The sequence below is a fragment of the Filicampus tigris genome, chromosome 18, assembly GCF_054856515.1.
Source record: "Filicampus tigris isolate MCC_2025a chromosome 18, RoL_Ftig_1.0, whole genome shotgun sequence".
NCBI classification, from domain to species: Eukaryota; Metazoa; Chordata; class Actinopteri; order Syngnathiformes; family Syngnathidae; genus Filicampus; species Filicampus tigris.
Genome location: NC_141234.1, coordinates 1,128,851 through 1,143,432, shown reverse-complemented (window position 1 = coordinate 1,143,432; position 14,582 = coordinate 1,128,851). Strand labels below are relative to the sequence as shown.

Here is a 14,582-nt window from a genome sequence, read left to right as displayed (position 1 = left end):
TCGCCTCGGCGCAGGTGGCGGCGAGGTGGGCTCAACGCAACTTTGACACGAACGCGTCAGTGGTTGTGCAGGACGTGTGACGTCACTCCCTCCGCACTTTTCCTTCCATTTCGTGGCATTTTACTTTTGCGGGCGCGCGCCGCTTCCTGTGTGCGCGCGTTTCACTTCACGCGTGCTTCCCCCCCGAGTCAGTTGGGACTTGTCAGCCCCTTTTCTTTTTTTTTTTTTTTTTTTTTTTTTTGCCCCTCTCTGCGAGGCGGAGGCTCCTACCCCCGGCCCGGACACGCCCCCACCCGCCATCACGTCACCGTGCTGACCACCGCTGACTAGTGGTGAGCAAAAGTGACTAGAAGGTGACTGCAAAGTAACTAGTGCTGCTGAGTACAGGGCAGCTGCCTGCAAGTGAGTGCAGCTGACCAGGTGGTGACAGGCAATTCTGCAGACGCCCGCCAGGGGCGTTACCAGAGGGGGGGGGGCAGTGCCCACCCACGAACACGCTCTGCCCACCCAAAGAAAACTGGTTGTAGTCCTGATGAATGGGATATGAAAAAATCAACATCAAATCAACTTTTATTTGTTTGGACCAAATCACAACAACAGTTATCTCAACTAAGGAGAAAATAAAACATGTTTTAAGGTGCAGTAGCCCTACGCTGGATTTCGACCTACTTGAGCGTTGTAGCACTTTTTTGCCTCCCCCCAGATAAGACTAATGCCCACCCACACCTGGCATCCAGGTAACACCCGTCGCCCGCCAACTCATATTAGTCAATCCTAGTCAGGACGTGCCGTGGGCTGTATATCGGAATACAGACCGGGAAGAGGAACGTGACAGTGTTGACTTACAACACAGCCAATACAAACTGTAAACCGTTGTCCACCGTTCGGGAAATATTAGCAGTCTGTTTCCTTTTTGGGGGGGAAATGGTTCCGGGGGGGCTGGGAAAATCCAACGGTGGCCACGTCAGTCTGCCCGTCATCATCGGCGACAGCCAATCGGAATCAGCAATGTACTTGCTAGAACTTTCACGCAAGCGGACTCCAGTCAGAATACAAAAACAAAAAAATAGGGTTGTACACCCTTTGGCCCGTAGTTGGCAATGACTGTTTGAGCCATTTTTCAATCAATTTCAAGGGCGTGTACAGGTCTCAGCAGGGCTTCAATGCATTAACTCACCATTTGTTTGTTCAGGCGAGAAGGTCCGGAGTCAAGTTGTGGCTGCTCCAAATGATGCTTTCAGATAATGCTCAACGTGAAAAACTTGCTTGCATGCCTAACTCTTTATCCACACACACCCATCTGACTGAAGGCGGCCATCTTGCTTTTAACACGTGACCTCACCAAGGAGAGGTTGCGATTGGATTCTTCGCTATTGATTGGAATGCTTTGATGTGACTTGGGTCGGACCTGTGTTGACATTAGTGCAAGCTTTCTTTTCACGCCCACGTGCCCAGACGTGGCGGCCTGTTACAAAAGGCCCTTTTGTCGCTCGACTTCCTGTCCTCCACCATGACAAACTGGCGCTAACGGTCAGATTTCAACGTTGAAGGCGCTGACTTGACGCCGCTTGCTTGTTACCATTTTGTAGTGGTTTGGTTGCGCAAAACAAACAGACGCCCAAGCGCGCCCCACTGGCCGGCAGATGAATGGATTCGGCTCGACTGGAGGGAGAATCAACAAATATAAGATGAATCCACGATCCAATGAATCAACAACTATTTTGATCATCGATTACCTTCATTTAGAGACAATGTCAAACTCTCCAAATCCTCCAAATCTCAACTTGTCAACAGAGCCTAGTCCGGCTAAACGTGGCTAGCACCTAGCTACGCTAGCATGTTGATTAAAAAAAACAATAAAAAAAACTCTCCCAACGCTAAGAAAGGCCCGTCAGCAATTGTCCTTCCTGATGCAGGCAATTTTCCCACTCTGACTTGGCTGTCAATCACCCATCAAACGAAACCCGACGTGAGGTCGCAGATCATGACACCCCACATATTTGTGGGGTGGACGTGGCCATTTCGGCATGAGTGATGTCGTCATTGCAACTTTCCACGGAGCTCTCCACTTCTGCCGCCTGCCCCCAAATAAAATAAATAAAGACAGGCCAAGTCACGTGCAGTACTTCTGTTGACCAAAAGGGTGCAGCGGTGTAAAGGTGCTGAAACTCCTCAACTTCCGCCTTTGGAACCTTCCAAAATACGCAGGGGCCACAAGGAAGACAATTTTGATTTGTTACCTTGTCGGTGAAATGTCCTCTTTGACTAAAACAACAACAATTAAAAAAAAAACAAAACAGTTTGGTTTTCATTAAAACTGCTTAGCAACATGATGATTGCAACATAACGTGTGCGTGTGTGTGTGTGTGTGTGTGTGTGTGTGTGTGTGTGCGTGTGTATGTGTGCACGCAGAAGGGGTGTTTAACACGGTGGGGCAAATATTAACTGTCCAAAGTACGTGAAACAAACACCAAACACACTTTGTGTTTGTGTGCAACCAACGCATGTCACACAAGTGAAGCTGAAGCCGCACGCACACACACACACACACACTCAAGTTGACTTTTTTGTGTGAGTCAGTGCAACGACCGTCATCTTTTGGTTTTCCATCTGGGAAGGCGAAGGCGACTTTCAGAATGCTCTACTCGTTTCCCGATCACGATTTCGTGGAGGCCAGCACTTGTCCAGCTTTTGACCTCCAAACAATTGTCGGCTCTGCCCCCTGACCGGCATTCAAATACAGTATCGTAGTAGGCCCGAGTGTTCATTGCAAATGACATGCAGCTTTTAATGCAAACAAGCAGATGGCGACATCATACACGGTTTGCACATTAACAGATGGCAAAGGAGGCCAGTTGAAGCAGACAAAATAAGAGGGTGACCAAAGATGGCCAGGCGCCAAGAGAGGCTGAGAGACGATGAGTCCTAAAGACGGGGACGGCCAGCAGACGAGGGGTGGGCGGCAGCGGGGAAGGGCGGCAACGGGTGCTGAGGGGCAGACGGGAAATGTGACAAGAAGGCCAAGAGGGAGGGACTGGGATGAAGACGGGCGGCCTTGCGGTGCATAGGGGCGGCGCAGCGGCGAGGAGGGGCAGCGCAGCGGCTGCCCCGCCCACAGCCCAGGTGCGCCTCAGTCTCCAACTTCCCGCTGGGATCACGGCACTAAGCTCGGCCTCGGGTGACGGCCGCCGCCGGGGCCAATCGCCGTGTCTGCTGCTTTCAGAAGATAATCTGGCCCCGGGGCCGCTGTGTGCGTGCGTGCGTGCGGGCGTGCGTGCGTGCGCCACGGAAGACGAGGAGAATGTTGAATGAATGGAGAGGGAAGAAGGCAACGTTCCGGAAGGATGTCAAGTGGCGCGTTGTCAACTTGTTCTCGGCACGCACGCGCACACACAAGAGTCAGCGTGAACTCGGTAACGCTAGTGTGTGTTTGCTGTCGTTTAGTCTTCGCCACCAACACCAACGCTGACGGGCACACAAAGAGGTCAGAGGTCAAGCGTCAGGTGGATCTTGCACATCAGAAATGGTCGTGTCCCCCGCCCTCCCCTTCCTCGTCCTCCCTCCCTCCCCACACACACAGGCACACATCCCCCCTCTTCACTCAATGCTCATTGGCTGGACAAGACAAACAATGACACAGTCGGGGGAGGGAGGGGGGGCACGTAGCGGGGGCGGGCGGGCTAGAGAGACCGACAGAGAGAGAGAGACAGAAAGTGCGAAACAGAGCGCCGGCCACTGAGCGAGCGAGCGAGCGAGCGAGCGATCCCGCATCGATCTGCACAGGCGCACTGAGTCCTCCCGGCGGACGTTGGACACTTTTGACTTTGTTGTGTGGCCGACCAACATGCTCATCAACTATTTGGTAAGCGGCCCCTCTCCTTCTCTTGCTTTGTCTTCTCCCTGCGAGACGTCCTCGCCTGCGCCGACTTGGGCCGAAAGACGACGAGGCGCTTGAGTGTGTCGACAAAGACGCCAAAGTGTCTTTTGATGACGTGTGCGTGCGTGCGTGCGTGTGTGCGTGCGTGCGTGCGTGCGTGCAGCTGCTGCTGGCGTTGAGCGGGTGGCGCTGTGACATCATCGCGGCGTACGTCTTTCAGGCCAGCCGACCGGCGGAGGGCGGAGACGCCCCGCCCGCTCACACCAAAGGTGAGAATAATGGCGGCCGACGCCTCGCGTGCGCTTCAACGTGTCCCTGGCGTTCGTTTCCATGTGTCACCCGTGTCCGGTTCCTCGTGGCCCTGCCGTCTCCCTCCCGTGTCGCCTGCGTCATGTTGTCTACTTCGTCCTCCATGTCCACCATCTGCTGTCCTTTTGGTGCCCGGTTTCCTCGGCTTCCCCGTTGTGTCCTGGGTCCCGTCCCGTTCCGTGGCCCGCGCCCCCGCAGTGGTGTCCGAGTGGGTGAGCTCATCGGGCTCGTGCAAAGGTCGATGCTTCGAGCTGGAGGAAGCCGAGCCTCCGGGATGTCGTTGTGACAACTTGTGTAAAACCTACTACAGCTGCTGCTCCGACTTTGACCAGCACTGCCTCAAAACGGGTCAGTGTCGGCCGACGCGGGCCGCTCCGCACTCGCGCCGCCGCACCGTCTTGACCCCGCGTGCGGTCCGTGTCGCTAGCGGGACGCTTCGAGTGCCGTCCGGAGCGTTGCGGCGAGGAGAGGAAAGAGGAGCACGCGTGCCACTGCACCGACGACTGCCTGGAGAAAGGAGACTGCTGCTCCAACTACAAGGCGGTCTGCAAAGGTAGCGCCAAACGTCCCGCTCGACTCGGCTTCCGCGTCCTGCCGCGCGGCTCCGTCCTACTCCGTACGACTCGACTGTGTTGGTGTCGTTGTCCAGGCGAGGCGTCGTGGCTCCAAGGGGACTGCGAGGAGATCGCCGGTGCCGAGTGTCCTGCCGGGTAAGTCACCCGGCAGGAAGTCAGTCAGTGCCGCAGTGCCCCGAAGGAAGAAAATCCGGGAGCGCAAATATTTGTGTTGTTATTTTTGTTTTCTTTCAGTTTTGTCCGGCCACCGCTCATCATGCTGTCTGTGGACGGCTTCCGAGCTTCCTACCTAAAGAAAGGCGTGTCCGTCATGCCCAACATCCAGAAACTCAGTAGGTCGGCCCTGACCTGAACCCATTGACCCCTTTCACCCCAGCTGCCCCTGCACCAGGCCTTGCCTTCGGCACGCTGACAGGTTTTTCCCACCAGGATCGTGCGGGACCACTGCTCCGTACATGCGGCCCGTCTACCCGACCAAGACCTTCCCAAACTTGTACACGTTGGCCACGGTGAGTCCTGTGACCTGTTAATGTGTACTGAGTCAACACCGGCACCCACCAGGGGCCACCGGTGGCCGTGCGCCAGAGGTCCCTTCGCAGCGGGCGACGGCGGCTTGTTAGGACCTCGGCAGCGTGCTCGCAGCTGCTTGCGGCGTACGGCGGGCCATGCTTGGTGCCAACATGCAGGCACCCAATCGACCCCTGAGGTCCCGGCGTGCGACGGGTTTGCTGGGTCGCGGCCGAGGGCCACCGGGGGCTGCGCAGCTGAGGTCCTGACAGGGAGGGTGGCGGCTCATCAGGACTTTGGGGGCCTGATAGGATTTGCCCGACCTCAGGGCCGCGCGCCCAAGGTCGCCACGCGCTCGCCACGCGCTCGCAGTCGGCGTGCTGGAACCTCGGGCACGCGCCAGGGGCCGTGCTCGTGAGGTTCCAACACGTGGGCACCTGCCGCGTTTGACCATGTGACGTCCCCGCTGTATGAACTCATGGTGGGCGGTGACACGTCGGGACGTCAGGAGCATGCCAGAGGCGGCGGCGTTTCAATACTAGCTGTGCGCGACATCCAGTTGTGTCAAATCGGCAGGGCCTCTACCCGGAGTCCCACGGGATCGTGGGGAACACCATGCACGACCCCGTTTTCAACGCCACCTTCAACCTGCGATCCCGGGAGAAGCTAAACCATCGCTGGTGGGGCGGGCAGCCGGTGAGTGGTGGGGAGGTGGCGGGGCCAGTGACATCCCTTCCTCTTTGCCGTCACGCCTCGGTCTCTTGTCCGCAGATCTGGATCACAGCCAAGGAGCAAGGCGTCAAAGCCGGAACCTTCTTCTGGCCCTGGTACTTTTACGTTTGGTACTACTGATGTGCTCGCGAGTGGTTCACTGCCGTTACCGCGGACACGGCTTCGCTGATGATCTCATCAACTTGCTTTCAGGGTCATCGAACTGGAGAGACGCATCCTCACCATCCTGCAGTGGCTGAAGCTGCCCGACCAACACAGGTCGCAGACGCGGCCGTACTTGGGCCGGCCGGCTTCGCCGTGCACTCTTAACGTGTCCTATGTTGCTCAGGCCTTACGTGTACGCCGTGCACTCGGAGCAGCCTGACACCTTCGGACATCGCTGGGGTCCGCTGAGCAACGAGGTGGGACAGTCACAAAACCAAATGAAATCACCAAAAGTAGGATCCAAAACAACATTTCCAAAAGGCAGCGCGGCCGCTGGGTCGCTAGGGCGAAACAAACGAAATAAAAACAAACAACGGGAAAGTATTCTAACCTGGGTATGTGCGCGTGCGCGCAGCTGGACAACACGCTGCGCCAGATCGACGGCGTGATCGGTCAGCTGATGAACGGCCTGAAGCAGATGAACCTCCATCGCTGCGTCAACGTCATCGTCGTGGGCGACCACGGTGAGGCCACGGCCCCCCGGAGGCCACGGATGACGGCGACGACGACAATGACGGTGTGACCCAAAACCCCGCCCCCCCCCGCCCCCCGCAGGCATGGAGGAGGCGCACTGCGACCGCACCGAGTTCCTCAGCAGCTACCCTCTCAACATCGACGACATCGCGCTCATCCCGGGCTCGCTGGGCAGGATACGGCCTCGCGACGCCAAGTCCGCCACCTGTGAGTCGCCGTCGCGCGTCCCGCTCGCTACGACTACGCTTGCCGCATCCGCTTCCTGCGCCACTCAAATTGTACTCCCTGCTCCGTGTCCGCTTCCTGTTCCGCCGGACTTCTGAGTTACAGGCAAAGCGCTGCTTGTACCTCCTTCTCTGGATCAATTTCCGGTGGCACTCGGCTTGGATTCCCCCACGCATTTGCCCAGCGCTGCATCTCCTTCCGGCTCCGTTGCGCAACGTTACACATGCATTTCCTGTTGCGGGCTCTCTGCTACGCGTTAACTTCCCGCTTGCTAAACTTGTACTTTGTGCGCCGCTTACCTGCTACTTCCTGTGTCGCCCCGCAGACGACCCTCAGCAGGTGGTGGCCAACCTGACGGTGAGTAAACCACGACGGCGCCGCCCGGTGAGCGGCTGGTGCGTGCGGCACTGACGTTCTGGCGGTTGCAGTGCAAGATGGCGACGCAGCATTTCACGCCCTACCTCAAGCAGCATCTGCCCAAGAGACTCCATTACGCCAACAACCGCCGCATTGAGGACGTGCACCTGCTCATGGAGAGGAAGTGGCACGTTGCTAGGTAGTGCGTCGCCTTGGTCAAGTGCTACTCCGGAACAAGCGCAGCACCTTCCTCACACCTTCCACCCGCGCCACATTTGCCACATGCCGCTTGATCACCTGGGCCACTTGCATGTGCGCGACCTTCAGCACGTGCCGCCTTGGTCACACGGCGCTCTCGCTCTCACATGGCACCGCCGCAGGCCACTAAGGAAGCCGCACGCCTCCTTTCTCACACGACGTCTCGGTCGCCCGATAAGCCGCATGTTCTCTTTGAGTTGTCTTGTTGGGCGACTTTTTTTTTCACGTGCCGCCGTCTCCCCCTGCTGCCACGCCCGCAGAAAGATGCCAGAAAAGATGCGTACGCGCTGCGGTTTCTTTGGCGACCACGGCTTCGACAACAAGATCACCAGCATGAGGGTGCGTTGGCTCGATTTGTGTCGGCCGTTTTGCATGCGAGTCCTGACCGAGTTCCCGCTCCGCCTGTAGACCATCTTCATGGGACACGGGCCCAGCTTCCGCTTCCGCACGCGAGTGCCCGAGTTTGACAACATCGAGCTGTACAACGTCATGTGCGGTGAGTCTGCGTGTACGCACGCACGCGCACACGCAGCCTAACACAAACGTGACTCCGCGACTTCCTTCCCGCATCACAGACCTTCTTGGCCTGAAGCCGGCGCCGAACAACGGGACGCACGGGAGCCTGAACGCCATGTTGAAGTCGCCGCCCTTCCAGCCCGTCATGCCGGAGGAAGTGTCGCCGCCCGCACAGGACGAAGAGGTGGCCGTCGCCTTTGACCTCGGCTGCAGCTGCGATGAGGAGGTCAGCCCGGTCGTGGCGACAGCCGCCAGAGAGCAAGTAGCGCCTAGAAGCGCCCAAAAAGCCCTTTTCCCGGTTTGTGGCTGCTTGCAGAACAAAGTGGAGCAGAACCTCGAGGCCTTCGGTCCCGCCCAAGATGGCTTCTACGACTACAGTACGTCCAACTGATGACATGGGCGCTTTACGAAGCCCGCCCAACAACATGGGCCCTAACGCGTCGTTTGCCCCGCAGACGTGACCCAGCTGCCGTTCGGCCGTCCCGCCGTTATGTTTGACGCTCGTTATGCGTTGCTGCATCACTCCGACTTCATCAGCGCGTACAGCCGCCGGCTGGCCATGCCGCTGTGGACGTCCTTCACGCTGAGGCTGCAGGTACGCTGACGTGCCCCTTGGCCTATCAACTGGCAAGGAGGACCATGCGCTCGGGTAGCGCCTGCTCCGCCTTTGTCACGTGACCCCTTGGTCACGCAAGCGCAACCTTTGAGGAGGAAGGAGGAGGAAGAGAGGGCGTGGCTTCAGGCCAATGTGACCAGCCTGGTTTTCCCCCACAGGAGGATATCGCTCCTCTTGCGGAAGGTTCCGCTGACAGCCCGTGCCTGCGGCCGGACCGGCGAGTGTCGGCCGAGCACAGCGCCAGCTGTCGCGCCTACGAGCAGAACCGCCTCCTGGGCTACGGCTTCCTCTTCCCACCCGGTAAACGCCTGCGCCGAGGGCGGCGGCACCCGCGTGCTAAGTCAACTTGTTTTTTGCCTTCCTGCCCGCAGGGTTGGCGTCGTCACCCGAGTCCAAATACGAGGCCTCGCTCATTACCAACACCGTGCCCATGTTTCCCGCCTTCGCCAGTAAGTCCCGTGCACGCCGCGACGTCGGAGCGCAGATCTCGGCGTCTCTGCTAGCCGGACAAAGGAGCCGCTGTCCTCCTCGGGAGGGAGGCAGGGAGGGACTGCGGATGACTGCCTCTTTGTCGGATGGCGCCACTCAGCACTTTTGGTCACGTACCATGCCTGTGTGTGCCCACAGGAGTGTGGCATTACCTACAGGGGGTGCTGCTTAGGCGCTACACACAGGAGAACAATGGCAACGTCAACATCCTCGCAGGACCCGTCTTTGACTACAATTACGATGGCCGCCGAGATACCATCGAAGAGATTCGAGAGTGAGTGTGCGCTCGTGCGCCTGACGTGCGTTCTTTGAGTTTTGGAAGCGCCTACCTCCTACGAGGGACGGGAAAGCAGCACCCGGGGTAACCACCGTTGCGTGCAGGTGGTCTCCTAGCACGCCGCCCGTGCCCACCCACTACTTCACCGTGGTGACCAGCTGCCGCCAAGCCAACCAAACGCTGGACGAGTGCGACGGCGATCTGAGCGTCTTCTCCTTCCTGATTCCTCACCGAGACGACAACAGCGAGAGCTGCAAGGTGAGTCCCGCCCTCGGCGGGAAGGCTCACCGCCGGCTAACGCCTGCCCGCTGACGCGCGTACTGCGTGCAGAGCAAAGACGGGGAGCAGCTTTGGGTGGAGGAGCTGCTGCAGCTTCACACGGTCAGGGTCCGAGACGTGGAGATACTCACCGGGCTCGACCTCTACCGGGCCAGCAACCAGAGCTACGGCGGCGTCCTTAGCCTCAAGACCTACCTGCACACCTTTGAGACGGACGACTGACGCCCGAGCGGCTGGTACCGGACCGAGAAGTATGTAGGACCGGCTGACACCAAACCTGCTGGCGGCCAAACAAAACAGACAAAAGACACCCAAGCAACTGCCACCCGACAAGACACAACCACGGACGCCCGACCGTCAGACACCTGACCAGCTGACCCCAAACAGACTGACCCCTGACCCAGTGACGCGCGACCGCATGACAGCGGATTCAGTGACACCGAAGCTATTGGCACCCAAACAGCTGAGCCCTGAAAAAAAATGACGCCCGACCGACAGCCGCCCGACCGACAGCCGCCCCATCGACGGCCACCCGACGCCTAACCAGGAGACAGCCGACAAAGAGACGCACCCCGCCCGACTGACGCCGCCGCCGCCTTGCACAACTGACACTCGACCTGCTGGCACCTGACCAAGAGACAAAACTGAGTACAACCTTCGGAATATCTGTTTGGTGTTCAATCAACGTTAACACGGGAGCATACCCCAACAAATCTCTCCCCCCTGCCATTCCTGATTGAAGACCAAGTGGACGTGGCTAAATACAGTCAACGTAACACACACGTACACCTCATAATGGTTTTGGTTCAACTCATGAACTTTTCGCTTGCCCTGACGAGAGCGCCATTGTTGGTTTTGGGCTCCGCAGGGCGCCGTGGCTCCCAGGTTTCATGCTACGCTCAGCTGACACGGTCTGGCTCCCAGCTCTTATTTAACACACTCAACAAAAATAACATGAGCTTGTCTGCAAGCACCAGTAAAGGACTTTGTTTTGAACTATTTTGTCGTTTCCAATTTGTCGGAGCTCTCCCTACAGAAAAAAAATGGCCTTAAAAAAATTCTGTGGATAATCTTTGCCTTTTATCATGACTTGGTTATTTTAGCTTTCATTGATCTATTTTGCTAAGTTGCTTTAATTGGACAGTATTTCATTCTGAAAGGATTCAATTCCACTTGTTCAAGATAAAAGTGGAGGAATCATGGCATCGTAAGATGCATTTAGCAACGTCAAGAACATTTTAAAAAGTGCTCTGAGAACAACTTTTGCATTGCATGCAATCCGATTTTGAAAGAGAAAGCCTTGTTTACTTTGTTTGTGTTGGGCTTAATAAAGCCTAAATTGTAGTACAAACTAAGCTATCATTTTCAATTTGTCAGCGTTTGAAATTTGCCTTTCCACTTCATTCATTGCATGATAGACAGTAACATATACATATCATCGCGGCCCATTTTTGTCATTTTTACTTTAATGGGATGTGTAATGAAACGCGGACACTCCATTAATGGCTGCTCGCAAAAAGAAAAAAAATCTAATTAATTAGAGCCTTTGTAATTCATTAGTCGTGATTAATCACATTTGACTCATAGAACATAAAGCTAAAAAGCATTTTTAAAAAAAATGATTTTAATATATTTTAGTGGACAACCTTAACACAGAGACAGAGATGTGACTATTTTGGACTCTGGAAAAAGACGCAAAGTGAAGGTTCAGAACACCTGTTATGTTCGTCGGCCCAGGAAATTCAATGCATGAACACTGAAAACAATTCACAACTTGCCCATTTCTAAAATGGCTTTCACGAGCTTTTCTTCTTTTCTAACATCACAGCATGTGCAATTAAAATCGAAAAAATGATTGAAAAAAAAGAGTCGAATAAATAATGATCTTACCTCTGAAAGATGATTCCCGATATGCTCGTTGTGGTTGCACATCATCAGCATCGTTGTCATTGTGGTCGGCGTCGAGTCCGCAAGCGTGCAATGTGCTGCGCTGACACTCTCCGGTAGAGGCAAACACTGTGCTGTGGGTGGCAAAAAAAAAGTCCATCGTCCGTCACTGACGGACCATTCCGTCACCTCTGCAAACGTAGCCGAGGCTTCGAGGAGGGATGTCCCAGCTACTTTTGGCTCAAGTCTAGAGGATGAAACACTTTCGGTAGCATGCAAACTCCTTTTTGCATCATTTGGACAAAACGCCTCTTGTATCAAGGCTTCCATCAGATACAGTAGTTGAAATTAAATCTGCCACCTATCAATCTTAGCAATGCGATTTCATCTGATTCCACTTTTTTAGAAGCCAAGAGCCAAGCACTGACATGTGCGTCAGTGTAATTGGTTTACCGGGAAATCGTACACTGACAAAGGTTCCGGGTTCCTTTAAAATGCTTTAAAAAAAAAAAAAAGATATATATAATATATATATTTAACCTAACCTAACCCTAACCCTTGCTTTTTCAATTCAATTAGTTTTTGAATAAGCTTTTAGAGAAAGAGTTTTATTTTTTCAAATATGCTCCGTTTTAGTTTATTTTGTATTTGTTTCAGTTTTTTTTTAAATATATGGAGTATTTGTCGAGTGTGAGATAAAGTAAGAAATAAGAAAAAAGGTCACTTTTGGGAGTATTGGGTAATAAAGTAAACTGCAATTACCAAACACCTGCTCGACCTTCCTTCCTCTGTACAGACGTAGAGTAATACCGAAATAAACATGTTTGAAGTGAACCCTGAAAGCTCACTTAAATTTAGCGATGGGGGAGTACCATAGCAGGTAAGGTATCGGTATCGGCCCAATACCGGCCTTACCTTTAGGTACCGGGTACTAATAGAAGCAGCCGATACCAGCCGACGATACTTGAGGAAAAGAAAATCTGACAGTGAGAAAGTCCTCCTCAGCATGAATGGGAGTTACATTGCAACGGTCTGACACATTGGCGAATCGTCATCTGCGGCAAAAAGAAAGCTTTTGTTCACAATGCTTTGTCACTGTGTCCAATGAAATTTGATGCATCGATGGTACGAGAGGTATTGTATTGGTACTCGGTATCGGATGACATTCGAAGAGTGACTACTCAAACTGGTAATGGTTAAAAAAAAAAAATTGGTATCGAACATCCCCAATGAGTTGATTGAGCCCATTCAAGTCCACCGGGATGGCGAAAGAAATCAAGCGTACCCGTTGGTCATGCTGGTCCCCGTGGCCCAGCCGGTCCCGCACAGCTGAGTCCAATGAGGTGCTCAGGCCTTAAATAGCAGCGCAGCACGCAGTTGAGCAGGTCGGCCGGTAGCAGGATGTGTTCAAGTTTCAATTTGAGGTAAGCGCTGCCCTCGGTGCAATTTGATGGCTTTTGGCCCGCCGCTCACCGTTTTGGATTTTTTTTTTGTTCTTCCTCTCTCTTCCCTACTTTCCTGTGGTCAGGGTTCTGGTGCTCCAGCTGCTGTCACTGTTGCTTTTCGGCCAACGTGTGAGAGGTGAGTTGTTGAGGTTCTGGTTCTGCCTGCAACATGGCTATCACGCTTTAAACACTTTTTTTTTCTGTATGGAAATGACAAGAACATTGGACAAACCTGATGCGTTGCCTCAAGTGTTTTAGCACCAGTTTTATTATCAACACTTCTGAAGGGAAAAAAAAATATTGAAAATGTGTTCAACTCTGTCCAGTCTTAAGTCATTTTTAGGGTCCCTGTCAAAGAAGTTGGCATCCGTATCTCTGAGAATCCAACGCCTCTGAACAGGAGACATTGGGCCATCCCAAAGATGTCCTCATAATGACACCCCAAAGCTGTCAGAGTTGACATCTGAACGGTTATTCAGACAAAAGGGGGCGGGTGGACTTGTGTAGTTGAGTTTAACAGTTCACGCGGATGTATGGGTCTTGTCTGTTACCCTGATTGTTTGGCATCTACTTGACTTCTCCTTCTCTTTTTTTCTTGGAGCTTTTGGGCCTTACTTTGCTCCGCCTCAGAGTTTCCCCCGCAGCCCCAACTTGGGTTACCAGCCTCCCGCTGGCCTGCGGGCGTCAGTACTGTCTGGAGGGTATACCGCCGACCTTGGACCCAAGTACCCTGGAAATGTCTTGCAGGAGAAGTGGCTGGCTGCTGGAACAGCTACCGGAGGTCGTTTCGCTTCCTCTGGTGGGCGGGTAGATCAGAGTCCAGCAGGAAGCGCTCCCATTTACAGACTTGATTCGGAGCAGCACAATCAACACACAAGCCCTCAAAACAACCAGGGAGGCACAATAGTTTCGAGTCAGGGGATCAAGATGGTGGCCGCTGTGATGCCACCAAGGCACCAACCAAATTTGCCAATGAGGAATGAACCAAAGTCAGCCCTGGTTCTGATGCCACACAGGTATGAAAATCCACCACAAGCTCTCCCAAGGTACAAACCAAAACCACCCCAGGGGTCGGAGAGGGATGAAAACCTGCCGCGGGATCCGATGGGAACAAGATATGAAAACCCACAAACTCTCCCAAAGTACGAACCTAAACTGCCACAGAGGTACAAAAACCCACTCCAGGGGCTGCCGATGTACGACTCCAAACTATCAGAGTGGTACAAGCCCAAACCGCCACAGGTATTGCAGAGATATGAAGAACCACCACAGCTTGTGACTCCATCGAAATACAAGAGACTGCCACAAGCTCTCCCAAGATATGACCCGAAGCAGCCGCAGATGTATGAACTGCAACAGAACCTGATGCCACCAAGTTATGAAGCCAGACTGCCTCCCAGTCTCAAGACAAAAGGGAATCCAAGAGGCAGCTTCCAACCAAACTTGAGAGCTCCTGGGCTTCGTTCCTGGCAGTAGCTCTAAGGTGGCTTTTTGTTTTCAAGTCAAAGTCAAATGTTTCTTCCGAAACAGCCCCCACCCCACAATTTCAGGCTGT

At 54.3% G+C, this 14,582-nt stretch overlaps 2 protein-coding genes across 2 annotated transcripts; both read left to right on the top strand.

Moving 5' to 3' along the window:
• The first annotated feature begins 3,694 nt into the window (after positions 1–3,694).
• Positions 3,695–10,691, top strand: LOC147131820 (autotaxin-like). The gene is made up of 25 exons (XM_086015535.1): positions 3,695–3,862; positions 4,041–4,146; positions 4,385–4,534; positions 4,614–4,739; positions 4,836–4,896; positions 4,996–5,093; positions 5,191–5,270; positions 5,845–5,964; positions 6,040–6,095; positions 6,193–6,258; positions 6,329–6,401; positions 6,560–6,668; positions 6,760–6,885; positions 7,229–7,260; positions 7,332–7,459; positions 7,779–7,857; positions 7,927–8,014; positions 8,094–8,260; positions 8,351–8,411; positions 8,490–8,629; positions 8,809–8,950; positions 9,022–9,099; positions 9,278–9,413; positions 9,521–9,674; positions 9,747–10,691. Exons 1-25 carry the CDS (start codon positions 3,845–3,847, stop codon positions 9,915–9,917), a joined length of 2,565 nt encoding a protein of 854 aa, XP_085871661.1. The 5' UTR covers positions 3,695–3,844; the 3' UTR covers positions 9,918–10,691.
• Positions 10,692–12,929: 2,238 nt separating this feature from the next.
• LOC147131819 (uncharacterized) lies at positions 12,930–14,540 on the top strand. The gene is made up of 3 exons (XM_086015536.1): positions 12,930–13,006; positions 13,111–13,163; positions 13,629–14,540. The coding sequence occupies exons 1-3, from the start codon at positions 12,984–12,986 to the stop codon at positions 14,501–14,503; spliced, it is 951 nt and encodes a 316-aa protein (XP_085871662.1). The 5' UTR covers positions 12,930–12,983; the 3' UTR covers positions 14,504–14,540.
• Positions 14,541–14,582: the final 42 nt, after the last annotated feature.

Bases quoted from the DNA above. Each gene is read 5' to 3' on its own strand.
- LOC147131820 (XM_086015535.1), top strand. The intron at 4,147-4,384 runs GTGAGAATAATG...GCGCCCCCGCAG, and splicing joins CCCGCCCGCTCACACCAAAG to TGGTGTCCGAGTGGGTGAGC. The intron at 8,261-8,350 runs GTCAGCCCGGTC...GGCTGCTTGCAG, and splicing joins GCTGCAGCTGCGATGAGGAG to AACAAAGTGGAGCAGAACCT.
- LOC147131819 (XM_086015536.1), top strand. From the start codon at position 12,984: ATGTGTTCAAGTTTCAATTTGAG. The intron at 13,007-13,110 runs GTAAGCGCTGCC...TCCTGTGGTCAG, and splicing joins TGTTCAAGTTTCAATTTGAG to GGTTCTGGTGCTCCAGCTGC. The intron at 13,164-13,628 runs GTGAGTTGTTGA...TTTTTCTTGGAG, and splicing joins TTTCGGCCAACGTGTGAGAG to CTTTTGGGCCTTACTTTGCT.